This window comes from Diceros bicornis, chromosome 5, assembly GCF_020826845.1.
Source record: "Diceros bicornis minor isolate mBicDic1 chromosome 5, mDicBic1.mat.cur, whole genome shotgun sequence".
Lineage (NCBI taxonomy): Eukaryota > Metazoa > Chordata > Mammalia > Perissodactyla > Rhinocerotidae > Diceros > Diceros bicornis.
Window position 1 is genome coordinate 2255304 of NC_080744.1, and position 27866 is coordinate 2283169.

General features: G+C 38.7%; 2 protein-coding genes across 5 annotated transcripts in view; one reads left to right on the forward strand and one right to left on the reverse strand.

Moving 5' to 3' along the window:
- The window catches only part of KLHDC1 (kelch domain containing 1), a 44352-nt gene extending 20489 nt beyond the window's left edge, over window positions 1-23863 (reverse strand). For 3 of the 4 annotated variants that reach the window (XM_058540624.1, XM_058540627.1, XM_058540626.1), the window contains exons 1-6: window positions 23749-23863; window positions 12201-12271; window positions 11617-11734; window positions 11067-11185; window positions 3139-3217; window positions 1540-1623 (exon numbers count right to left, since the gene is read on the reverse strand). In XM_058540624.1, the coding sequence (XP_058396607.1) occupies window positions 1540-1623; window positions 3139-3217; window positions 11067-11185; window positions 11617-11734; window positions 12201-12271; window positions 23749-23844 (567 nt within the window). In that variant the 5' untranslated portion in view covers window positions 23845-23863. Of the gene's footprint in view, window positions 1-1539; window positions 1624-3138; window positions 3218-11066; window positions 11186-11616; window positions 11735-12200; window positions 12272-16627; window positions 17770-23748 lie in introns of those variants that run through there. The other variant, XM_058540625.1, reaches the window with a different exon arrangement.
- POLE2 (DNA polymerase epsilon 2, accessory subunit) overlaps window positions 1-27866 on the forward strand; it is a 343546-nt gene that overhangs the window by 280118 nt on the left and 35562 nt on the right. The window lies entirely within an intron of this gene.

Sequence of the window (27866 nt, forward strand, 5' to 3'; positions counted from 1 at the left end):
TGCGGTGGCTCCAGAGCCTGGCTCACTCTCTAAGGATGTCGAGGGTTAAGGGGCCTGAAAGAGATCTAGGATGAGTTTCAGCAGATCCAGTCTCAATACTATTTCTCTCCACATGCTTGCTAACATGAAATTATTTTAACAGAGATAAAATGCTTTTATGTCATTAATAAAAGACACAAATTTTAAAATTTAAATGCTGACTGAAGGAAAATTCAATCAACAAGTATAAAAGACTGAGAGTTGATCAGTTCTAAAATTAGAAATGGGGTGAAGAGAACAGGAGAGCATGGAAACCTGAAATTCACTGCTTGCACAAAGAGGACGCTGAGCAGGTCAGACTGTAACACTGACTGTTTTGCATCAAGCCTCCCATCACTCCCACCAAGAGAAGTTGGACTGCAAGGAGTGTGTGTACTTTGCCTGTTCTGCATCCTATTCTGCATGGTGCTGGTGAGCTTATCCATCATAAGCCCCTGCTCCCCTGGACAGGCCTGAGACTCGGGCCTGACCAGTCATCCCCTTGGCAGCAGGAAGTGATGTAAAGAGTGGGAACGTGCCCAAGTGGAGCCAGAGTCCTTTTCTACAACTGATCTGTAGACACTGAGAGAATACAGCACCAAGAGAAAGAACTGCTTGTGTAGCCAGGGCCATATTCCCTCCTCAACGAGCCGGCTGGTCTCCAGCAGACAGAAGGAGGCTGGCTCACAAGGAGAGCCAGAAAGTACCATGATGGTGCTGAGGACCCTGCCCCAGGTCCTGAGGCCCTGGGCCCCTGCAGCTCTGGCTTCCACTGTGTGAGCCACTCCAAATACACTTTCCAGCTACGAGAAAATTCATTATTGCTTAAACTAATTTGAATTTGTGTTTGCTCACTAGCACATGACAAATGTTAATAATGTATTTTTGTCATGCTATAATTGCATTTAGCTCTAATTTCAAGGGTTTATGAAATCATGGGCTTTGTTATGAAAGGACTTTTTTAAAGAGCCTTCATTAAGTCAGAGCATCACATTTGTGAAAAGAATGATGATGGCACCTCTGTAGAAGATTTTTCTAGAAATCTTAGCTAACTTGGAGAAAAATATGTATTAAAAAAAGAATTAAATGATTTAAAAAATAATAAAAAAATAATATTAGTGACAGTACTCAAGAGAACTCCTTTGTATGTGATTACAAACTCAATTATTAAAATCCAAATAATTTAGTAAAAAAATAGATTTTATTTTTTTAAATTTTTTTTGGTGAGGAAGATCAGGCCTGTGCTAACATCTGCCAATCCTCCTCTTTTTTTGCTGAGGAAGACTGGCTCCGGGCTAACATCCGTGAGCATCTTCCTCCACTTTACATGGGATGCCGCCACAGCATGGCTTGCCAAGCGGTGTGTCAGTGCGTGCCCGGGATCCGAACCGGCAAACCACGGGCCGCCGCAGCGGAGCGCACGCACTTAACCACTTGCGCCACCAGGCCGGCCCCAAAAAGTAGATTTTAAAAGTATCAATGAATAATATGAATATAAAGGTAACTTTTCACAATACTTACTTTAATTTTTGGTTGAAACCAACTCTGTGTCTTTGTGTCAAATACATGAACATCATTGTGCCATCCCCAGAACATCTGCTCTTCCTACGACAGAAATTTTTAAAATATTTAAAAGCTTTTATAATTTTTAGATTATGGTTATAGTTTCATTGCATATTTACTGGTGAAATAAGAGACAGCTTTACAGAAGCAGAGTTAAGTGTGACCATAGTCACACAGCTAACGCACGCAGCAGTGGCTCACAGAGTGCGGTCCCCAGACCAAGTGCAGCAGCACCTGGCAACGTTTCTTCTCACAGCACGGCTTGCAGTGAGTCATAAGTTTACCTGCTGACAATCTTCCAGTTCTCTCAAAGGACTGTCTCTTTTAAAATTGCAGAGGACAGAATGATATTTACATTTTGAAATCTGTTTTCCTAAAGCATAAGCTCAGAATTCCTAATTTTTGCTATTAGAAAATTTAGGGGACCATAGTTCCTTTTTCCAAAAGTTCCAATCACTTCTACTTAACCAAGCAATTTGTTCTTGTATGCTCACTCTCGTCTAAGTGACAAGCTGTCGGCAAGGCAAAGAGTGAGCAGTTATACTGTACTCAGCATCTTCCAGAATGCTGAAATTCTCTGTCACTACTCTAGCTTACCTCTGTGCCAGTTTTATGTTCTATGTCAAAAATACATCATTCATTTTTGTCAGGACTTGTCAAACAAGTCAAATAAACTAAACAATTTACTTAGTTTAGAATCTAAACAAAAAAGTCTACTTGTATACCAGAAACTTCAGGACATGATCATTACCCTAACTGTACTAAGGGAGGGAAAAAATGAGAGATTTCGCTAATGAGTAAAAATAATTAGATATAAGTAATTGGGAAGTTATATTTCTGAAAATTATCAGTAATACTGTTAAGTAGAAAAGCTTTAAAGTTATTTCATTTAAAAACTCAAAAACCATGAAGATACATGGAGAATTTTTTAAAGATTCACATACAAAGAGATATGCACAAAATGTACATATACATTAATAACTTACAATAATAATATACATTGGCAGAAGGCATAACTGAAGAGTTACTGTGTACCTTGGTGGTGGGATCAATGGTTTTTAACATTTTCTTTTAAAAGATTTCATTTTTATAAGTCATGACTTCTTTCCTTAATAACAGTTTATTCTCTTACCAGTAATAGTAAGTAGGAAAGGTAATATCACTACCAACTTCCTCACTCTTACAGAGGCCAGTCTGAGCTATGAACAGTTCTGGTGGACAGACCTAAAGGAAGGCGTATGCCAGCAAACGGCCATTGTGGTTACCTATGAACAAAGTATTTCCAAGTTGTGCTCAAGCCTCTCTTTGTCTAACAGAAGCAGGTATAAGTGATTAACAACGTAAGAAGAGAAACTGCTCTGCCAGCAGCCATGAAATCTAATATCATCAGGCAAAAGAACCTCTTCCAACCAAATTCAAATCCAAAGACAGAAAACGTACTTTTTTCATAGTGTCAATTATGGCAAATTAAAATGAGAAAGAGTGGGCTCATTATTTCTAAAGACTTTAAGGAAATACTAAATCAGAGGAACATGTAAACAGTGAAGACTCTCTTACCCAAGATGCATCATGAACATCAAAACAGTCCTGGAGTTCACTGTGTCTCCTACACCCATAGCCACCAAAATATATTAATCTGAAAAATAAACACAAAAGAACATACCTTAGGAGTTCCACTTCCAATCTGTCCAGAGAAAGTTGAAAGAGATAGTTTCTCTCATCCTAACAACCTGAACAAGCCAAATAAACTATAAAACCATCGTTTAAAAAGAAATCAAAGGGCCGGCCCCGTGGCTTAGCGGTTAAGTGTGCACACTCCGACACTGGCGGCCCAGGTTTGGATCCCGGGCGTGCACCAACGCACCGCTTCTCCGGACATGCTGAGGCAGAGTCCCACATACAGCAACTAGAAGGATGTGCAACTATGACATACAACTATCTACTGGGGCTTCAGGGAAAAAAAAGGAGGAAGATTGGCAATAGATGTTAGCTCAGAGCCGGTCTTCCTCAGCAGAAAGAGGAAGATTAGCATGGATGTTAGCTCAGGGCTGATCTTCCTCACAAAAAAAAAAAAAATCAAAGAGCTAAAGGAACAAAGAGATCTTACTGGACAAATTCCAGAAAGTGATGAGCTCCAAGTAGCAGAGACGAGACTACAACTGCTCTCATCCTTGGTGGTGGACAGCAGGAAGAGGAGGAGGAATCCAGCACAGACAGGGTTTGTAACAGAAACCACCCCAAATTTTAACAGCCATATGTAGGCTGGCATGGCAAATTAGAATCTTAAGAAACTCAGCCATGGGGCCGTCCCGGTGGCATAGTGGTTAAGTTCGGTCACTCTGCTTCGGCGGCCCGGGGGTTCACAGGTTCGGATCCCGGCATGGACCTACACACCGCTCATCAAGCCATGCTGTGGCAGGCATCCCACATACAAAATAGAGGAAGATGGGCTAATCTTCCTCACAAAAAAAAGAGAGAGAAACTCAGCCACAGAGGGAGTTTGAACCCACTCAACAACTCTTTCATACAGTCTTCAGGGAGGGCTCAGGGTCAGTTACCAACAGCAGGAAGCAGAGGGGAGCTGAGCAAACCTCCTGCAGGCAATCTGAGGTGATTATCTCAAATCAATAATATAACTGTATACCTTAAGGACTAGAAAGAGAAGAGCAAACTAAACCCATAGATAACCAAAGGAAAGCAATAAAAATTAAAGGAGAAATAACCAAAATAGTGAATAGAAAAACAACAAAACCAAAAGCTGGTTCTTTGAAAAGATCAACAAAATTGACAAATCCTTAGCTAGATTGACTAAGAAAAAAGGAGAGAAGCCTGAAATTACTAAAATCAGAAATGACAGAAGGGGGCTGGCCCCGTGGTATAGCGATTAAGTGCGCACACTCCGCTGCTGGCGGCCCGGCTTCGGATCCCGGGCGCACACCAATGCACCGCTTGTCAAGCCATGCTGTGGCGGCGTCCCATATAAAGTGGAGGAAGATGGGCACAGATGTTAGCCCAGGGTCAGTCTTCCTCAGCAAAAAAAGAAGAGGATTCGCATGGATGTTAGCTCAGGGCTGATCTTCCTCACAAAAAAAAAAAAAAAAAGAAATGACAGAAGGGACATTACTTCCAACATTACAAAAATAAAAAGGATTATAAGAGAATACTAGGAAAAACTGTATGCCAACAGACTGGATAAACTAGATGAAATAGAAAAATTCCCAGAAAGACACACTACCAAAAATGGCTCACGAAGAAATAGAAAATCTGAATAAACTTATAACAAGTAAAGAGATTGAATCAGTAATCAAAAACCTCCCAACAAAGAAAACCCCAGGACCACATGGCTTCAGGGTGAATTCTACGAAACATTTAAAGAAGAATTAATACCAATTCTTCTCAAATTCTTCCAAAACTGAAGAGGAGGGAACACTTCCTAACTCATTCTATGAGCCAGCTAGACAAAGACACTACAACAAAAGAAAACTACATATATCTGATAAGGGTTTAATATCTGATAAGGGTTTAATGTCCAGAATATATAAAGAATTCCTACAACTCAACAACAAAAAGACAAATAACCAAACTTTTTAAATGGGCAAAAGACTTGAATAGACATTTCTCCAAAGAAGATATACAAATGGACAATAAGTACATGAAAAAATGGTCAATCTCATACAACACTGGGGAAATACATATCAATACCACAGTAAGTACCACTTCATACCCATTAGGATGACTATTATTTTAAAAACTAAAAAAAAACAAAACAGAAAATAGCAAGTGTTAGGAAGGATGCGGAGAAACTGGAACCCTTGCACATTGCCAGTGGGAATAAAAAATGGCATAGTCACTGTGGAAAACGGTTTGGTGCTTCCAGAAAAGTTAAACATAGAATTACCATATGACCCAGCAATTCTACTCTTAGGTATATACCCAAAAGAATTGAAAATAGGGACTCAAACAATACTTGTAAGCCAATGTTCATAGCAGCATTATTCACCATAGCCAAAAGGTGGAAACAACCCAAATGTTCATCAACAGATGAATGAACAAACATACAACGTAATATTATTCAGCCTTAAAAAGAATGAAGTTCTGATACATACCGCAACATGGATGAACCTCAAAAACACTTTGTTAAGTGAAATAAGCCAGACACCAAAGAACAAATATTGTATGATTCCACTTATACGAAATACCTATAGTAGGCAAATCCATGCTGACAGAAAGTAGATGGGAGGATACCAAGGGTTGAGGAGGAGGGGGAAGGGGGAGGTATTACTTAATGGATATATAGTTTCTGTTTGGAGCGACGGAAAAGATTGGAACTAGATAAAGGTGATGGTTGCACGACATTGTGAACATAAATAATGGCACTGAACTGTACACTTAAATACGGCTAAAATGGCAAATTTTGTATTATATATATTTACCACACTTTTTTTAAAAAGGTATAGTAAAATAAGTCTCCCTCTTACTGTCACTCAATTCCCCTCCCTAGGGCAACCCCTATTTTCAGTCTCTTGTTTACACAAACAAGAAAAACTTCAAGGATCAAAAACACTTTGTAGGGTTGGGGTAGATTAAGTCCTGGAAAAACAAAAGGAGAAAGCTCTAGTGGCTTACAGGAACATACTTCATTGTCCCTAAGTATTCAGAGAAATACTCCCTTTATGCAAGCCTACCCAAAGCTCAGAGGTATAGTTCAGTTCTCTTTTAAGCTCCTATAATGCTTTTTCCAAACAGACATGATAAAACAGATAAGGCCTAACCAAGAAACAAATTGACAAAGTTATCAATTACTCTCCCTAAAAAATTCTGTGTATATCTGCAAATAGAATTCAAAGTATGTTGAAATACTTGTTAGAACCAAGTATGATTTATATCTGAAACACATTTGAAAATATAAAATATATCACATCAGTATTTAAATTAGGAAAAAAATTTTGATCACCTCAAAATAGAGGAAAAGTATTAAATAAAAATCAATATTCATTGCTCATAAACATCCATGTTCAAAAAGGTAGGAATAGAATAACATGGTCCTCCTCATATACATACATAGAAATTACATATACGTTAAGGTGGTATTTCAAAAAACTTGGAAAAAACTTAACAATTTAATAAATAATGATAGAACAATAATTAAACTGGAGGAAATATACAGTTAAAGTTACCTGACAGTATACACAAATATGTTTCAAATGAAGTAAAAAAATCTAATGTAAAAAAATCAAAATTTGAATTTTTGACTTTGGAAGAATGTAAAATACTATATGATTACAAAAACAAAATTAAAATTAAAAAAACAAATCCTAAAAATAAAAAGTAAAATAAACAAATGACTCTATGTATCAAGTGGGCAGCATAATTTCCCAGAGGAGAACTTTGAAAGGCGACTACAGAACACACTACATATGACTGTACATCTCTGACAGTACAGAACCTAAAAATAAAGGAACTGTGGCAAATATTAAAACTGTTTTAAGTTATCATATTTTGGGTGGTATTACTGGTATTGTTGTGTGAATTACAGGATAAAGCAAATGAGTCATTACGTTGGTGACGCCAAGAACTGGGGCTTTCAACACAGGAGAAGGACATGCGAGTGTAGGGTCACTGAGGCAGGGCTCAAAGCTCAGAGGTTCTGAGTGTGGAATGGAAGATCTGCATGAAGGCAAGTTGTGTTTTATCCTTAAAATTTTGTATTTCATATCTCTAGCTGCTGAAAAAGTATAGAAATAATAACTCACCCAAAAGCAATGGCACGTCTGGCACTGCACTGAGACTGAAGTTTCTAAATACCACTTGCCCCTAAGCAAAATCAGAACTCCTTGGAGAAATGGCTGATCCCTGGTCTAGGATAGGAAATACCCGAGATGAGCCTGGAACATCTTGTCACACTAAATGAATAGAGGGATACTGTGTTCATGGACTTGAAGACTCACACGGACTTGAAGTCAGTTCTCCCCAACTTGAACTCTAGATTCAATGCAATTCCAATTAACATTCCAGTAGGCTTTTTGGAAATTAACAAGCTAATTCAAAATTTATACAGAAATGCAAAGGCCTAGAAGAGCCAAGACATATTTGTAGGAGAAGAACAAATAGAATAAGTCTACTGGCTCTCAAGACTTGTTATAAAAGTAAACACATTAAGACAATATGGTACTGTGCAAGGACAGAAAAATTGTTCAACAGAATAGAGAAGAGACTTCAGAAACAGACCCATCCATATATGGACACTTAATTTATGGAAAAAGCAGCATTGCAGAGCAATGGAGAAAGTATGATCTTTTCAATCACTGCTGCTGGATCAAGCTGTTATCCAAATGAAACCTGATCCCTACCTCAAACCACACACAAATCAATTCCAGGTGGCTTGTGGATCTGAATGTGAAAGGTAAAATAATAAAGCTTTTAAAAGTAACTCAGAGGAATGTCTTCATGATCTTTGGGAATGAAAAGTTTCTAGGACACAAAAGCACTAACCATAAGGAAAAGACTGGTAAATTAGACTATACTAAAATTAAAATCTTCGGTTGATCAGATTACACCATTAAAAGAATGCAAAGAAAGATGTCCAACAGAAATGTTTATCCATTATGTGTGACAATATATAAACTAATGTTCACAGTTGTATTATTCCAAAGAGTCAAAAGCAGAAATGACCCAAATGTCTATCAACAGTAGAACAAATAAATATATTATAGTATTTCATTTAATAGAATAACATACAGGAAAGAAAACAAACTATAGATTCACACAATATGGATGACTCTAAAAAATATAATTTGAGTAAAAGAAGCCAAACATAACAGAATAAATTCTATAGGATTCCATATATATATATAAAAGAAGAACTAATTTAGGGAAGTCAGGATAAAGGTTTCCTTTAGGAAGGAGGCTGAGCATAGTGATGAGGAGTGGACATAATGAGGTTTTCTAGAGTGTTGATAATGTTTTATTTCTTTACTTGGGTGGTGGTTACATAAGTGTGTTCACTCTGTGATAATTATTTAAGTTGTACGCTTATGATTCGTGCTAGTCCTATAAGAATGTTCTGTAAAACTTCAGTATCTGAAATAGTGAAGTATTTGTACATGAACAGAAAAAAGGTCAATGGAGTAGAATAGAAAACCCAGAAACAGATCCAAATACCAATGAAAATGTAGTAAATACATGGAAAAGTGGCATCTCAAATGACTGACTTAGAGACAGGTAGCCATCTAGAAAAAGACGAACCTGGATCCGTATCTCATACTATTTGCAGGATAAGTCCCAAATGAATCAATGATTTAAATATAAAAAATGAAATGCCAAACATACTAGAGCAAAATATGAGAAAATTAGTTTATAATCTTGGAGTAGAAAAAGACTTTGTAATCAAGACTCAAAATCAAGAAGTCACAAAGGAAATAACTGATAAATTTTTCTAAAACAGTTTCTTAAAGCTGTTTTATACGTGCAGAAAACACTCCAAGCAAAGTCAAAAGATAAATGACAAACTGGGAAAAATATTTTCATATCATATCACAGTCAAACATGAATCTCCTTAATACATAAATAACACCTTGAAATCAAGAGTATAAATGCCAAACAGAAAATAATTAGCAAAGGACGTGAACAAACAGTTCAGAGAAAAAGAAATACAAATTGCCCTTAAACATAGGAAAATACATTCAAACTCACATAAATTTCTTAAAAATGAAAACAGAAATTAAAATAAGACTGAGACATCATTTCCCACCCAACAGTTTGGCAAAAAAAATCTAAGTTTGCCAGCAAACTCTTGGCAAGGCTGTGGAGAAATAATCACTCCATTGCTGAGAATGTGAAATGGCACAACTTCTGTGGAGGAAAAGTTGGCAAAACCTATTGTTATGGGTTGAATTGTGTCCCCTCCCAAATTCATATGTGGAAGTCCTAATCCCCAGTACCTCAGAATGTGACCTTATTTGGAGACAAGGTCTTTACAAAGGCAATCAAGTTAAAACGAGGTCACTACAGTAGGCCAATCCCATGTGACTGATGTCCTTATAAAAAGGGGAAATCTGGAGACAGACAAGCACACACAGGAAGAGTGTTAGGGAAAGATGAAGGCAGAGATTGAGGTGATGCTTCAAGATGCCAAGGAACGCCAAAGATTGCCAGCCAATCCCCAGAAGCTAGAGGAGTGGCACGGAATGGATTCATCCTCAAGACCCAGAGAAGGAAGCAATCCTGCTGACACCTTGATCCCAGACTTCTAGCCTCCAGAACTGTGAGACAGAACGTCTGCGTTAAGACACTCAGTTTACGGTACTTTGTTACAGCAGCCCTAGCAAACTAAACAATTACCAAAATTATAAATGCATTATCCTCTGACCCAGCAATCTAATTCTGGAATTTTATCCAACAGATAGATCTGCAATCATATATATACAAAGATATTCATTAAAGCATAGTTGGTAATAGCAAAGGAATTGAAACAATCTAAGTGTTGTTTCATCTGCAGGGGAAAGGCTAAATAAATCACGGTGTAGCCACAGAGGAGAACAGTATGAGCTGTGAAAAAGCAAGAACAAACTTTGTAACTAACTAGGGATACAGTAAGATGAGAGATCTCCCTGGGATACTGTTCACTGAGAGAAGCGGCAGGGTGCTGAACACGGTACAGAGTATGCTGATATTTGCACAAGCAGGAGGGTGAAAAGAGGACCACACCCCTAATACCTGTGTGCACGCATGCGCGCGCACACGTATCTGCTTCTATTCACGTAAAGTAACACTGATGGCAGTAGCTCCCAAACTTGTCTGCATCTTGGGATCATCTGGGGAGCTTCAAAACCTCATTCCCCTGAGACTGTAAGGAGTCTGGGCTGTCACCTGGCTTTGGACTGTCTAAAGGATCCCCAGGGGACTCCACTGGCAGACCAGTTGGGAACCACGGCTGTGAGAACACAGATGTCAAAGCAGCAGCCATGTGTGCAGGGGTGGGACAGGAGGGGGAGCCAGACCTTTCCTTCATACTTTTTACTACAATTTTGATTTTTGAACCATGTGAAGGTATTAAATCCCCACCCCCCAAAGCCCCAGTAGATAGTTGTATGTCATAGCTGCACATCCTTCTAGTTGCTGTATGTGGGACGCGGCCTCAGCATGGCCGGAGAAGCAGTGCGTCAGTGGGCACCCGGGATCCGAACCTGGGCTGCCAGTAGCGGAACGCACGCACTTAACAGCTAAGCCACGGGGCCGGCCCTGAAGGTATTAACTAATCAGAAAATTTCATTAGATAAATTAATTTTAAAAACCAGATCGTTGCTTCCAAAATGTTTATTTTTATGACATGCCTTTTATCCAGATTCAGAACTGCCATTACCATCAGTGTAAAACAGGTTTGTAATTGTATCTTGACAAAATTCAGACTTTCAAGTTTTCTCTATTTTGGCCACAAGCTATAATCCTTACTAAGTGCAGTTTCTGAGACAATTTTCCTGCATTACCTGTCTTTGTATACCCAGCAAGAAAGTTTATCACGTGGCGTGGGTGGTTGTCCTTCAAAGTCGGTGATTTTTTTCCAAATGTAGGTTCCATCTCTTGTTCGCAAATTAACAAAATAAAGCTTTTAAAAGAGGAGAACACCATTAGCAGACAGGGCACTTGAAAATTAAGTTTATATCTGAGAGATATATGATCCAAAAATTAATATTACTTTTTTCTTTTTAAAAATTTTAACTGTGGACTTAATGAAAATAAGACTATGTTTTAGAAGCAAAAATGATATATAAAACATACTGAAATGGGTCTTTTCCCATCATGCTCTTGCCCTGTAGTTGTTAACTAAGTATGTAGCTAATTAAGGATGTAGTTGATTCTGAAGCAGGACAGGGAAGAAGAGCAGAGCAGGACTGCCGCCGCGTGTAAAACCGTACAATCGTAAACACAAGACTTGCTACACGTATCTTCTTTTTAGAATATTTATAAACTGATGAGATGAAGTGATACATTAAATATTACATATTGCTGCACTCCCGAATTGAAAGAAAATATTACTCGATTGCTGTATCCTTTGTCATCATATCCTCCAAAAATGTACAGCTTTCCATGAATGCAAGCTCCACAACTTCCTGACATGGAGGTGGGGAGTTCTCCTTCCATGAGGTGCATTGTCCTGCAGCAAGAATAACATGGAATTCCATCACTTTCCAGAAAGGCAAATTAAAATTCCCTTTGAACTCCACGGTTACTTTTTCAATGAAAATTGTCACTGGCAGTTACAATTAAAATGTAATGGTAGCCAACACTGTAAAAACTCTAAGAAGATCCCCCGGAAAGATTTTTCAACCTACTGGGAAAAAAAATTATAAAATCTTCACGCGTCACCAGAATTTGGAACGAATTAATAGAACAAAGCAAAGTCTTCAGAGACAGCCTTAATCTTGAGAGGAATGGTAAAGGACAGAGTAGGGAGAGGAAGGGAGCAGGGGAAAGAAAGAGCCAGAGAGAATAAAGCACTGAAGGAAAGGAAGTAAGACAGGAAACGCTGCAGTGTGTTCTCAGCATGGTCTGAAGTTCCCTGTAGTCTAGGAAAACATTTACAACAGACATTAAGATTGGACATTCTGCAATTTACTTACCACAACCCACTATCAATATCATAGGTCCAAATTTCATCATTAGGCAAATATACTTCATTGTCTTCAATAGACTAAAAACACAGAATACATAAAATTATGTTTATCAATTAGTAACATTTAAATAATTCCTCAGGATGGGAAAACTGCAATTAAAACACTGCAAAACACAAAATCATAAACAGGCTTATAGATGGTTTTTTCAATATAAAGATAGAGCAAAAGAGAAGGGGAACAAAGACATTTTCTAAGAGAGAGTGGGCAAACAATAAAGGTTTAGAATACAAAATACTAAGTACACAGTCTCAAGAAAAAGACTCAGGGCAATGAAACCTTAAACGGGTATTTTGAGTAAGCGAAGATAGCAAAATAATAACAGTCAGAGCAGAATATTGAAGACTATAAAGCCAGGAAGAAAAGGAATATCAAAAAAGGGCAGTGTGTTTTGGGTGAAGGGAAGGAATTAAGGAAGGACATTTTTTTCCTCTTTTTTTGCTTGAGGAAGATTAGCCCTGAGTTAACATCCATGCCCACCTTTCTCTATTTTGCTACCACAGCATGGCTGTTGAGTGGTGTAGGTCCACGCCCAGGATCCAAACCCGCAAACCCAGGCCAACGAAGCAGAGCGTGCTGAACTTAACCACTACGCCACAGGCTGGCCCCAAGGAAGGACATTTTTATAAGGTGTAATTAGAAGACTGTATCAGAGACCTTGAACATACTTTTGACTACCTACTATGTGTAAGGCATAGTGTTAGGTGTGTATTAAATACAGAAGCTAAGGATCAAGATAAATTTAGGGGGCCGGCCCCGTGGCGCAAGCGGTTAAGTGCGCGCGCTCCGCCGCGGCGGCCCGGGGTTCGCTGGTTCGGATCACGGGCGCGCACCGACGCACTGCTTGGCAAGCCATGCTGTGGTGGCGTCCCATATAAAGTGGAAGAAGATGGGCACAGATGTTAGCCCAGGGCCGTCTTCCTCAGCAAAAAAAGAGGAGGATTGGCGGATGTTAGCACAGGCCTGATCTCCTCACAAAAAACAAAAAAACAAAAAAACAAGATAAATTTAACTAATCAAAATGACAACTCAGAATCTGAATAATCTCTAAAGCAGATAACATAAATAGAACAGTACATTCTGACATTTATGATGAAAAGAGAAATAAGAATAGAATAATAATCTTATTTATATTAAGTTAAAAAACTTAGGGGTTCAAACAAATCCTCATATAAATCCATCATAATTTCTTAGAACATATGAAATAATTCACAAATAGCTAGTTTTAAAAAATAGCAGTTCAAGGATTTCTAAAACAGTATGATGCACAAATCATTAACATGTTAAGTAGATTTAGCTAATTTTCTCATTGCTATGTTAGTTAAACTTTAAAAATAGTACCTTGACTACCAGGTATCTGTCTCTCTCTCTGTCTCTCTCTCTCTCTCTCACACACACACACAGCAGAAAAGCATTGTATTAATTCTGAGGAATCTTCCACTTGTGTTTGACTGAGACAGCTCAGTCAAGAATCACTGTAAGAAGCGGGTTAACTGTATGATTCTAAGGTTTAACGGCGTCAGGCTCCAGCACCCTTGTGTGTGCACCTTTACAGCAGAAATATCATGGAAACGGATCTGTCACGATTCTGCCTACGTCCCTTCAGCGCTTCTCTGTGCTCTCGGGAGACTCTCCAGTGCTTCTGAGGCGCCTGACATCCCCTCGCTCACGCTCTAGTCTTCTTGCAGTCCCTAAACCTCGGCACCGTCCTTGCTGCCACAGGGCCTTCGTCCACGCTCTTCTCTCCCCTGGCATGCTCTCCCAGAGTGTACCTGGCCCACTACACACTCTTTGGGAATCAGTTTAAATGCTGCTTCTCTGATCTCCCAGAACGAGGTTAAGGGATTAAGGTCCCTATTAAATGCCCTCATACAATCCCCTACTTCTCTTTGAAGTCCTTTGTCTGTACCCCACCCACCCACCACCAGCACTAACCTATAAGCTTCAGGACTGCTTGTTTATCTTGTAATTCTGTTCACAGAGCCCAGCACAGTGCCTCACACATAAAAGGCAAATGGAATGTTTGTTGATTGAGTGACTGAATGGATAAGTGAATAATACCTGTTAAACTGACTGTGTGTTCACCTCAGCCTGATTTAAAAACAAATCCCTTTCACTAATCTTTAAAAGAGGCAAAAACACAAACGAAGCACAGAACTGAAAAACCTGGACCCAGTTCGTTCTCACTTTCTCAGAGATTCCACTCCTAAGTTATCCCTCTTTTTCTACATCAAGTTTTCCTTCTTTACTAGATCATTCCTATTGATATATCCAAACATGCCTTAATATCACTCATTGTTTTTTAAAAAAACAACACTCCATTGACTCCTTTTCCTATTTCTCTGCTCCCTTGATAACAAAACTCCCATCCTGAGCTAACCATAGTGAGGTCTGCACTGCTTCACCTCTCATGCTCTCGTCAGTCCAGATTAGTCCATCTTCTGCACCCATCATTCCACTAAAACTGCTCTTGTCAAGGTTACCCTTAAAAGAGAGTTAGTTAACTGATGTATTCAGAAATATGGCTCAGAGAGGTGGAATATATATATAAAAAAGTTAAGAGACATGGAGAAACAGAGAAAAGAACTAAGTCTAATCAGAATTACATCAGGACATAACATTGTTACATACTAGGAGAATGAGAAGAGGCACTATTTGAGGAGACAAAGACTAAGTGTCTTGCAAAACTGTTGAAAGTCATCAATTCCTGAGATCTAGGAAGTCCTAACAAGCTCCAAGCAGAATAAGTAAATAGAAATCCATACCTGGAGACATCATAGTAAAACTACAGAACATCAAAGAAAAAGATATATTCTTAAAATCTGCCAGAGAAAAGACAAATCACCTTCAAACGAATGGCAACTAGTGACTGAATTCTCATTAGCAACAACACAAGACTAAGTAATATTAACCGATGTGTTTAATAAAGTAACTGTCAACCTAGAATTCTATACTCAGTGAAAATATCTTTTAAGAATCCAGGTGAAATAAAGGAGTTTTCAGACAAACAAAAAATAAGACAGTTGTCCAGTAATAGACCATCCTTTAAAGAAATTACAATAGCTGTGCTACTTCAGGCAAAAGAAAAGTGATCTGAAATTAAAGATCTGAAATGCAACAAGGAATATGACAAGATATTGGTAAATGTGTGGGTAAATTTAAACATTTAAAAAAGGTTAAACTTTTTTTGTTGCCTAATTTGAGGGGGAAACAGCAAAGAACTAGGGAAATGGGTATCAGACTTAAAACTTTCTAAAATTCTTTAACTCGATGGGAAGAAGGAAAATTATTAACCTTGAACTTGGTGAAGTATTCGCATTGAAATAAAGAGAGTAGCTACAAGATGGCTAGAAATAAATTATACACTTCTACACAAGCAAAGAGAAAAAAATGGAAAGAGAACAAAAAACTCCACAAACAATCCTCAAATGGGAAAGTTAAGAAGGAGGAGGAGGAGAAACAGAGTGGGGCACATATAAAGCACATCTGATGAAAAAAGTATATCAGAATTATATTAAGTGAAAATAGACTAAACTCTCCAGATAAAATGCACATAACACCAGACTGCATAAAAATAAGATCCAGTTATTTTCAGGTTATAAGACACACATCTAAAATATAAAGATATACAAAGTTTCTATTACAAGGTAGAAAGATATGCCATGCAAATATCAACCAAAAGAAAGCTGGTGTAGCTGTATTAATATTAGCAAAATAGATTTTAAGGCAAATAACATTACTACAGATAAAGAGGATCATTACTAAATAACAAAATATTCGATTAACCAGAAAGATATAACAATTCTAAATTCATATACACCCAAAAAGGTAGCCTAAAAACGCATATAAAGTAAAAACTGACAGGACCATAGGGAAAAACTAGCAAATCTACAGTCAGAGTAGGAGTTTTTGATACCTGTTACAGTAATTGATAGAACAAGACATAAAATAATCAATAAGGATATAGGAGATTTGAACAGCACAACTAGCAAGGTTGACAAAATGGACATATATAAAACACTTCACTCAATAACTAGAACATGTATTCTTTATAAGAGCAAATGGTATATTTATGAAAATTGATCACATGCTAGTCTTTAAAGCACACTTCAACATTCCCAAGCACTGCTATCAGATATAGACCACGTTCTCCAAGTTCAACACAATTAAGTTGGAAATTAATAACAGAAAACTCACTATAAAAATACTGTATGTTTAGAAATGTAAAATATTTTCCTAAACAACTTATAGGTAAGAAATAACAATGGAAAGTATAAAATATTAGAACTGCAAAATGACAAAATATTGCTTATCAAATAGTCAGGAATATAGCTAAAGAGGTACATAGAAGAAAATTTATAGCCTTACATACTTACATTAAAGAATTAAAAAGTCTCAAAAAGAATGAGTGGAACACCCAACTTCAGAAGTTCAAGAAATAACAGCATAATAAACCCCTAGAAAGTAGGATAAAATAAAAAAGAACAGATATTGATGAAATTTTAAAAAACAACAACAGAGAGGATTAAGAAAACCAAAATCTGATGTTTCAGAAGGCTGATAAACCTCTGGGAAGATTATTCAAGGGGGGGGGGCCTGGGGAGAAAGGAAGGACTGTTAAGCAATTGTAGGAATGGAAAAGGGGACATAGCTGTGGGTACTACAGAGATTAAATCAAGGGTGTTACAAACAACTTAAATTCATGCCAATAAATTTTAAAACCTAAATGAAATGGATAGAGTCCTGGAGGTGGAGGTGGGGGTGAGGGAACCTTATCAAGACTGATTCAAGAAAAAATGGGAAATGTGAACAATCCTATAGCTTTAAATAGCTTGAATAAGAGATTTAAAACCTCCCCACAAAGTATGTACCAGGCCTAAGTAACTTTATAGATGAGTTCTTTCAGACATACAAAGAACAGATAATTCAATCTCACAAAACTATCCCAGAATATAAAAGGAACACTACTCAATCCACTTATGAACATAGATGTAAAAATCCTAAAAAATAAGTGCGAACAGGATCCAGTAATGTATAAAAAAGTCATCCATTACACTAACTTGTGTTTAATCCAAGGAACGTAACATTGGTTTACTATTACAAAACAATTCGTATAAATCCACACATTAAGGGATTAAAGGAGAAAAAACATGATTATCTCAGTGCGATGCAGAAAAATCCACTCTCCAAAATTTAACATCCATTCACTGAAAATTGGATAGAAGGAAACTTCCTTAATTTGAAAAAACAAACAAAATGCTAAAGCAAACATCCAAGTTAATGGTTAATAGTTGAAAACAATCCCTCTGAGGTTAGGAACAAGAAAAAAGTAGCTTCTACTTAACACTGTACTTCAGGTCCACCAGTGCAGTAAAGAAAGGGAAATAAAAAGGAATAAAGATTAGGATGGAAGAAACAAAACTGTCATCACTTGTAGATTATATGACTACATAGAAAATAAAAAGAAAATTAACAGATGAATTATGAGAACATAAATTGAGAAAGCTTGCTAGAATCAAAAGTATTCAAAAGTCAACTGCATTTCATAACACCTGATTGTTGCTGTTGTCCAGCAACAATCAGGACATCCAATCTTTAAAAAATTAACAATAGAAATAAAAAATATAAAGAATAAGCCCAACAAAAGATGCAAGATCCCTATGAAGACACTATAAAACTTTATTGAAAGACATCAAAAAGTCCTGAATAGAGATATACCATATAATTGGATTAGAAGACTCAATTTCATAATGTCGACCACTCTCAAATGATCTAAATATTGAATACAATAACATAAAATCCCAATGGGGTACTTTAGTTGACAGTCTGATTCAAAAGTTTATACAAATGAGGAAGTGCTGTAGAAGACAATTTGGCAGTTTCTCTAAAAGTTAAATGTAGAATAACCATATGGCTCAGCAATTCCACTCGTAGTACCCAAAAGAATTGAAAATAGGGGCTCAGATACTTGTATGCCTATCTTCATAGGAGCATTATTCACAGAGACAAAAAAGGTGGCAACAACCCAAGTGTCCCATCAACAGACAAATGGATACACAAAATGTGGTATATGCATACAATGGAATACTATTCACCCATAAAAAGGAATAAAGTTCTGATATATACTACAATATGGATGAACCTTGAAAACATTATGCTAAGTGAAATAAGCCAGACACAAAAAGACAAATATTGTATAATTCTATTTATGTGAAATATCTAGAAAAAGCCAAATTTATCAAGACAGAAAGAAGATTGGAAGTTAGCAGGACTGGGGGAAGAAAGGGGGGGGGTAGTTATTGAATAATGGATACAGAGTTTCTATTTGGAATAATGAAGAGTTTTGGAACTAGACAGCGGTAACATTGTACAACATTGTGATCTGAATTAATGTCAATGAATTGTACACTAAACTATGGTTAAAATGGCAAATTTTATGTTTTATATATTTTACTACAACAAAAATAGTAAAGAAAATTTATACAAAAGAACAAAGGACCCTAAATAACCAAAATATCCCTGAAGAACAAGAACAGATATAGAGTGGAGATGGGCTTTTACTCCTCAACAATTAGACTCTAATAAAGCTATTATAATTTAGATAATGTGGTTCTGTCACAAGAACAAACAAACAGACCAAGTGAACAGAATAAAGAACCTAGAAACAGATCACATGCATGAAAACCTGATGTACAACCGATTGAGTGTGCATACCAGCAGGGAAAGGGGCGACTACCCAATAAACGACTCAAGGACAAGTGCTTATCCATATGGAAAATATCATGAAATCAGATCCCTACCTTAAACTAACCAAGTGAAAAATTCAGATTAAAAAAAAAAAAAAAAGATTTAAACACGGAAGGCAAAATTGCTTAGAAGACAATATAAGAGACTTTATGATCTCTACGTTGGGAAAGATTTCCCATATAAGATGCAGACAGCACAAAGCATTCAGGAAAAGATTGAAATTACATTAAAACTAAGAACTTCTGTTGGAAAAAAGACAATCATCAAGGAAGAACAAAGACAAGCTACAAGCTGAGAAGACACATTCAACTCATACAACTATATATATAAAGAATTCCTACAAATCAGCAAGAAAAAGATGACCCAACAGACAAATGAGCAAACGACATGAACCAGCATTTTTACAGAAAACACAAATACTAGTTTATAAAGTTATGAAAAGACACTCAATTTTATTAGTAATCAGGGAAATGCAAACAAAAACCAAAAAGAAATATCATGTTACACTCACTGGATTGGCAAAAAATGTAAGGCCAGATGGTACAAATGTTGTCAAGGATGTGGAGCAAGGAGGAGGCTGGTGGGAGTGCAAATTGATACAAATATTTTGGAAACAGTGACATCTCCAAGTAAGGTTGGAGATGTGCATACCAAGTGCCCCAGCATTCCATTCCTTGGCGTATGCCCTAGAGGATGTACATGTACAATGCAAACATGTGCATGTACATTAGGAGACATGTTCTAAGAATGCGCAATGTAGCACTGCTTATAATAGCAAAAAACTAGAAACATTCAAATATTCATCAATAGCATAATGGATAAATAAATCGCAGTAAATTCACACAATAGAATATTATACAGGACACACATCAAATGAATGAATCCAGGAATTATTTTCAAAATATTTAACAACTGGGCAGCGCAGGCACTGACCCACCAGAATGAACACCAAGTGAAAACAGGTACAGCCGTGCAAGTGTACACCAGCTGAATACAAGCAATGCACGAATCTAAAAAACATAATGTTCACTAAAAGAATTAGGTCACAAAAGAAAACGCATGCTGTGATTCCAAAAGCAAATCACATATTGTTTAGAGATACCGACACATATGGTAAAACTACAGAGAAAAGAGTGATTAACAAGAAATCAAGATAGTGGCACCCTGTGGGGTGCGAGGAGCAATTTGACCAGTGAAGATAAACAGGAAGCTTCTAAGGTCCTGGTTCTAGTCAATTTCTTAATCTGGAACATAAACCGATGTTTACCTCTAAATGATACTTATTTTATACATTCCTTTGTACATATATTCCACATTTAAAAATTAAGAATATAAAATGGTAAGAAATGAATATGAAGTAGCTCATAGAATCATTAGGGAGGCTGAAGAACCAGCATCTGATCTTTGTGAGGAGGAGCAAGGCCTGAAAGCACGCCATAGAACAGGTCTGGTGAGCATTACAATACAGCTTGTAGCATCGCCTCTCATGCCAAGGACCTTGATCTTCCTACAAATTCTATCGCTGGGTAAGAATCCTCTTCAGATCCTGATTTTCACATCTTTACCCCCAAGTCCAGATCTAGCACAGATTCATCTAACAGAGTCCAAGTGGTTTGCCCACAACCTAGCTGCAAGGGAGCCTGGAAAAGTGAGTCCCCGGCACTCAGGGTTTCTTTTTGGGCATCCACTGTGAGCTATACCCAGTTCTGGACGCTGGGGATACCACAGGGAACAAAATCCCTGTCCACATTCCACAGCGGTAGAGAGGAGGTAGTCAGACAACTAAAATAAATACCCCAACAAGGCTCACTCAGTGGCGTACACTACAAATAGAGGAAGGAGGTTCAAATTCCGGGCATCTAAAAAGGATAAATGTCTTCTACATGACACAGGTGGCATGTGTGGCCATCTGTGAATATATAAAGTGGAACTATTAGGTTAAAGAGAATACACACTTAAGGCTTTTGATACACATTGCTAAATTTCTCCTCAAAAAGGTTACACAAGTTTGTACTCCCACTACCAGTGTATGAGTAATTCATTTCCCCATGCTCTTCTCAAAAATTCTTTTCAATCTTTGCAAACTGGAGAAGAAAAACCTCATTGTTATTTTCAGCTGGGTTTCTTTGATTCATATTAATATTTGTATTTCTTCCTTTGTCAATTGCTTGTGTATATCCATTGCTCATTTTCAGTGGAGATATTAATCTTTATTTTTACAGGACCTTTGCTTATCATATATGTTGCAAATATTTTCCCCAGTTTGTCATTTCCCTTCTCATTTTACGGTATTTAAAAATCACAGTTTTTAATTTTTTAAAAGTTTTATCTGCCAATCTTTTCCTTTACAGTTTTTCCCAGTTCGGGTTTTTTTCCCCAACTCAAGACTTTACAAGAGGCACATATTTTCTGCTGGTATTGTATAGCTTAATTTTTCTACATTTAACTCTTCAGTCCTAAGGCTCCGATATCATTTTCCTCCAGGAATCCAGGACCATTTATTGAATAAGCAATTGTTTTTCCAGAATTGAAATGCTATCTTTTAAAGACAAAATAGTCTTACATGCTTGGCTGTTCATGTAATTTCTTTTTCCATTCCATCATCTATCTCAACTTGCATCTGGAGCACAGATTTAATTATTATCATATTGTGATATGTTTTAACATCTGGTACTGTGAGCCTCCCACCTTGATTCTTTTCAAATATTTTCTAAATTGACCCTTATTCTCTTCAAGTCCATATCCATAACAGAAACATGTACAAGCATATTTATGCAGATATTTCCAATAAGGAAAAGTTCAGGACAAAGTGTATTAATGTCAATTGTATTATTGAAATAAAACTGTTCAGATTAAACCCTAAGAGGAAAGACATCATCCACAAGCATGCTAAGACACTGTGATTTTCCTCCAAAATTTGGGAAAACTGCTTACAACTTGTAAATCTTCCTGGTGGAGCTTTAAAGTTTGTATGAACTTCAGTCATGTGGATAGGATATGGAAGAACCAAGAGCAAAAGAATATTCTGGCACCAATTAGAACTGACCACTAACTCAGCCTGGCCACTCTTACCCCTAGAGGCAGGGCTGTTTCCAGACAGTGTCCTTTAGGATATGACAGAGTGATAAATAATTCAGACACACACCTGTGGGCCATTCAAGTCTTAGGATATAAAACATGTCTGTCAACTTGAACACACATTGTTTGCGTTAACAAGGAGGAAAACTGTGACTGGGCCATACAATTGGGAATCATCTGATCACTCTTCCTAACTACTGACTACTGGATTACCTCCAGATTCCAGGGCCTTCTAGCTAGCCTCTGTTCAGAGGGGTCTGAAGGAAAGAATAGTCAGAAGGAGTCTATTTTTTCTCACCCAACGCCATGTCTTCTTTTTTGCCTTCCACTCTCCCTTTCCTTCCATTTATGCCTTAGATGTATGTTAACTGCTGATAAAAAAGGAGTAGACTCTATCTCAATCTGTGTGGTACTTCCCCGGGGGGGTTCTTACAGCACTCTACTCAATGGATCAGTAGCTAGCAGGAAAAGAAGTATTTCATTTCACTGCCACTGGAAGAACTGGAATTTAATCAATTACACAATTTTCAAGATTAAAATAAGATATGAAAAATTCAGACATTTCATTTATGGGCCCAAAAGAAATCTATACTGTCCCAGATATGAGATATTACAGATTACTATTTTTAAGTGAAGTTTTTTTCCACAACTTCTACCATATTAAGAATCAATATAACAGATGAAGTTTGACACCTCTACGTTTTAAGTGACAGAGCTCAAAAACAATCAAAATATTCTTCTGCATAAAAGCATCACTATATCTGGACTACTTTTTCCTCAGGAACAAACGGTGGAAATATTAGACATTAAGAAAGCATAGTCATCTAATTTATGTCAGTTATCACGGAAAAAAATTGCCTTGGGAATCCAATATACCTAGGCCGGAATCTGCTGCCCTCGAGGTCAAATGGCCATTAAAGCTGACTCATCGTCCTTATTTTTAAAATTGGGATATGACTTACAAGGTATCGTAGGATTATACAAGATTGGGGACATGCGAGTTCCTAGCACACGCCGGGTACAGTAGGCACTCAAAAGCCAGCCTTAGTTCTCTCGTCCTCATACTGCACCAAATCAAAAGTAAACACACAACACAACCACCACTCCAACTTGGATCTGAGAATCAACAACACAGAAGCACGTGCTTTATTTGGGGGAGTGATTCGGCCAGGTTACATCTGTCTCGTGACAGCATCAAGCGTCGGGAAACGTAGGTTCTACTCCCGGCAGAACTTCCAGAGGGCTCGCTTTTTTCCATCTACAAACTAAAAGGGTTGGCATACATTCCCGCTTTAGCCTCCTCGATCTATACCGCATGATTACAGAAAGGAAACGAATACCCACACTCAACCCTCCCCTGTAATCAGAACGCTTTGGTACACTGTCGCTACTGTGAGTCTCGTTGAGACGCGAGCAGAATTTCGCGATGACCCACGGGCAAGGGGACGCACTAGAAACTGCCCAGGACACGGGACCCCGAGCGACCTCGCTACTCTGCCCGGGGCCGCGCCGTGGCAACAAGCACAGGGCCACGCGGACGGCCCGCGGGGACTCGGCGCGGGCGCACCGCAAGGGACGGCCGGGCTCGCGCGGCGGAGGGCCGGGCGGGGCGCGGGGCGCGGGCCGGGGCGGGTCAAGCGCGGGGCCGCCCCGGCCCGCCTCTTCCCCTTACCACGTAGCCCCCCCACACGTAGAGGCAGTTTCCGTCCACCACGGCGCAGTGGCCGCTGCGCTCCTCGGCCACGCAGAACGGCCGCGAGTCCGCCATCCGCGCCGCCGCCAGCGGCCTCCGCACGCCCGGCCTCCGCGCACGGACGGGGCGCCGCGAGGGTCCAGGTTGGCGGCGGCGCAGTGCGGCTGCGCGCCCGCACCCGGAAGCCGAGCGGGCGCGCGGGGGAGGGGCGGGCGCGGATGCTCGCGGGATCGCGCCCCGTGGTGCGCCGTCCGGACGGCGCCGCCTGGGCCCCGGAGGAAGGCCTTCGGCCGTGGGGCAGAAGCCGGTGTGTCGATGAACAGTGCTGGCTGAGCGTTTGCCTGTCCACCCAACCTGAGGCGGAGATGGTTGTCCACGAGAATAGTCTGTGTGTGTATTTGATATAAATATATGTTTTTTACAATTAGGAACTTTCTAAAACATGCCCGCAAACTGCCGCCTGAGGCCAAATCTCGCCCGCCGTCTGTTGGGGCCCACAAGCTCAGAACGTTTTACATTTTGAATGGTTGAAAAAAAATCAAGAGAGTGATATTTCGTGACTCATGAAAATGAAATGAATTCGAATGTCAGGCCTTGTACATAGAGTTTTGCTGGCACACAGCCACCCCCATTCGCTCAAATGTTAGACTACAGCCACAGGGTGAGTAGGCAGACTAGTTGCGACAATGACCGTGTAGCCCACACTGCTGAAAATATTTAATCTCTGGGGCTTGACAGAAAAAGTTGGCTAACCCTTGTCGTAAAAGGATGTTACTGAACGAAAACTAGGGCCAGGAGGGAAGGTAATGATTCTACCAGTGTCTATAAATGCTTTTGTCCACAGTCACCCTTTGGAGAGATTGTGGCTGCCCAGCGCTAGGAACAAGTTAATTCATTCGTTTATTCACTTCTTAAGTGCCTGCTGGCTGTAGGTAGTTGGTGCTGAGGCTCTATTAGAGTGGAAACTCTTCGAAGGAATCGAATATTACTGACTCCCCGGAGCCCAGTATCAAGTAGATACTAAATAAATATGTTGACTAAATGAGTGAATAAACAAAGTGAATTTTAAGATGAAGAAGACACGGTTGTACCACAGAGGCTTCAAAGTCCAGTCAGAGGGAAAGATAAGAAACGCATGCAGTGTGGGATGAAAAGTGGTATAGTATAAACGTGGACAAAATACAGCAGAAAAACAGGAAGGAAAGATGTGATCTGTTGGGGAAGGGAGTGCACAAAGGGAACACGAGTTTTTCTTATCAGTTGCAGGAATAGGTCAACATGGCTGTGGAAGGCCTGTAGGGCGCATCCAAGCATAAAGCTGGAACAAGCAAGAAGGCAGCCTTGTGTGTCCTGCTAAGCAGCCTAAACTTTAACTGTGAGCCCATGGATCTTAAGCAGGGAGTAGATAATGTAACTTGATTTGAGCACTTACTTTGGATTGTGGGAGGGGGGTAGTCAGGACTGAAGGCAGAAAGATGGATAGCACGTAACACAGCTCTGCTGTAAAGTAGGTGCTCAGAAAACGGTAATAGCAGTAGTAGTAGTCGTCGTCGTTATTCATGTTGTGGAGGATCAGAATTGGCCACCCCAAAATGTGTCTCTTTGGCTTGATTATTTTTAAGAACAAAAGACTCTGAAAGAAACTTTGACCTTCCTCCTAACTGCCTAAAAGAATTCAAGATGGAAGGCCTGTCCCCAGGACAGGCCATCACTGTAGATAACTCTGGGTATAGGTACACTGGGAGGGTCCTTGCTAAGCCCAGTTTTATTCAAGTTCTGTCTCTCGGGTCACATTGTCTATAGATGGCCCAGCAAACATTGGTTTATCAAACATTTCTTTTCTATCTCCATGTAAATTGCCTTTCTCCCCTCTGAAGTCTCAAATCACTACCCCCAACATCCTCCTTTGTCTTTAGCTGAAGATGGTATTTAAGGTGGTGGCTTCGGCCATTCTGGCAAGTTACTCAGTTTTCCTGGATTTCTCTCATGTATACGTGGTATTAAACTTTGTTTGATTTTCTCCTGTTATTCTGTCTCATGTCAATTTAATTCTTAGATTAAATTGACGCAGCCAGAAGGATCCAGAGGGTAGAGGAATAGTTCTCCCTCCCTACAATGTGTGTAACCATATGTCCACTCACAGTCGTTTGTCCCAGGAACCCCCTTTCCATCTGCAGCAGAATTCCAAGCCCTCTCCAAGATTTCTGTGAATTCTTAGAAGGCTTGTAATCTCTTGTCACCTCTGGCTTCAAACTCCTGCTACTGGAATAATTCCATTCACGAGTTAGGGATCTTCTCCCTATGGAGCATGCTATTTCTCTTCTCTGATGCGTCACCCCAGACATGAAACTCATAAGCATACTGCATTTTCTTTAAAAACCCACTTTTAAAAGTTACTTGTATTTCTACTAAATTTTACTGAAGTAAAAGTAAAAAGATGATGGAGAAGGGATTTATATTCATTGAAAGAAAATAATTTCAAGTAGAACATTATGTACCCTTTCTGGGATATAAGGTATGAACATCTTCAATTTTACTGGATAATACTAAGTTGTTTTCCAAAGTAATTGTAACAATCTACATGCCCATCAGCAGTAGATAACAAGTTCAATTGCTTTTAATCCTAAATACTATCTGCCTTTTTAATTTTTGCCAACCTGACGACTATAAAATAGTATATCTTCCTGATTTCAAACTTTATTACAAAGCTATAGTTATCAAAACAGTATGGAATTGGCATAAAAATAGATATATAGGGCCGGCCCCATGGCTTAGTGGTTAAGTGCGTGCACTCCGCTGCTGGTGGCCTGGGTTCGGATCCCGGGCGCACACCGACGCACCGCTTCTCTGGCCATGCTGAGGCCGCGTTCCACATACAGCAACTAGAAGGATGTGCAGCTATGACATACAACTATCTACTGGGGCTTTGAGGGAAAAATAAATAAATAAAATTAAAAATAGATATATAGATCAATGGAACAAAAAGAGGGCCCAGAAATAAACCCATGTGTATAAGGTTAATCAATTTATGACAAAGGAACCAAGAATATACAATGGGGAAAGGATATTTCTTCAAAAACGGTGTTGGGAAAACTGGTCAGCCACATGCAAAAGAATGAAACTGGATCCTTACCTTACAACGTACACAAAAATCAACCCGAAATGAATTAAAGATTTGAATGTAAGACCTGAAATAGTAAAACTTCTAGAAGAAAACATAGGGGTAAGGTCCTTGACATTGGTCTTGGCAGTGATTTTTTTGGAGATGACGCCAAAAGCACAGGCAACAGAAGCAAAAATAAACAAGTGGGACTACATCAAACTAAAAAGCTTCTGCACAGCAAAGGAAACCATCAAAAAAAGGGAAAAGGCAGCCTACAGAATGGGAGAAAATATTTGCAAACCATATATCCAATAAAGGTTAATATCCAAAATATATAAGAAACTCATAAAATTCAATAGCAAAAAGACAACCTGATTAAAAAATGGGCAGAGGATCTGAATAGACATTTTTCCAAAGAAGACATCCAACAGGCCAACAGGTATATGAAAAGAGGCTCAATATCACTAATTATCAGGGAAATGCAAATTAAAACCAGAATGAGCTATCACCTCATACCTAGTAGGATGGTTAGTATTAAAAAGTCAAAAGATAATAAGTGCTGTTGAGGAGGTAGAGAAAAGGGAACCCTTCTACACTGTTGATGGGAATGTAAATTGGTTCAGTGATTACAGAAAATAGTATGGATGTTCTTCATAAAATTAAAAATAGAACTACCTTATGATCCAGCAATCCCACTTCTGAGTACAAAGCTAAAGGAAATGAAATCACTATCTTGAAGAGATATCTGCACCCCCATGTTCATAGCAACATTATTCACAATAGCCAAGACACAGAAACAACCTAAGTGTCCATCAATGGATGAATGGATAAAGAAATTGATAAAGAAAATTATATATATAATGGAATATTATTCAGCCTTTAAAAAGAAGGAAATCCTGCCATTTATCACAACATAGATGAACCTGGAGGACATTATCCTAATTGAAATAAGCCAGATACAGAAAGACAAATATTGCATGATCTCATTTAGACT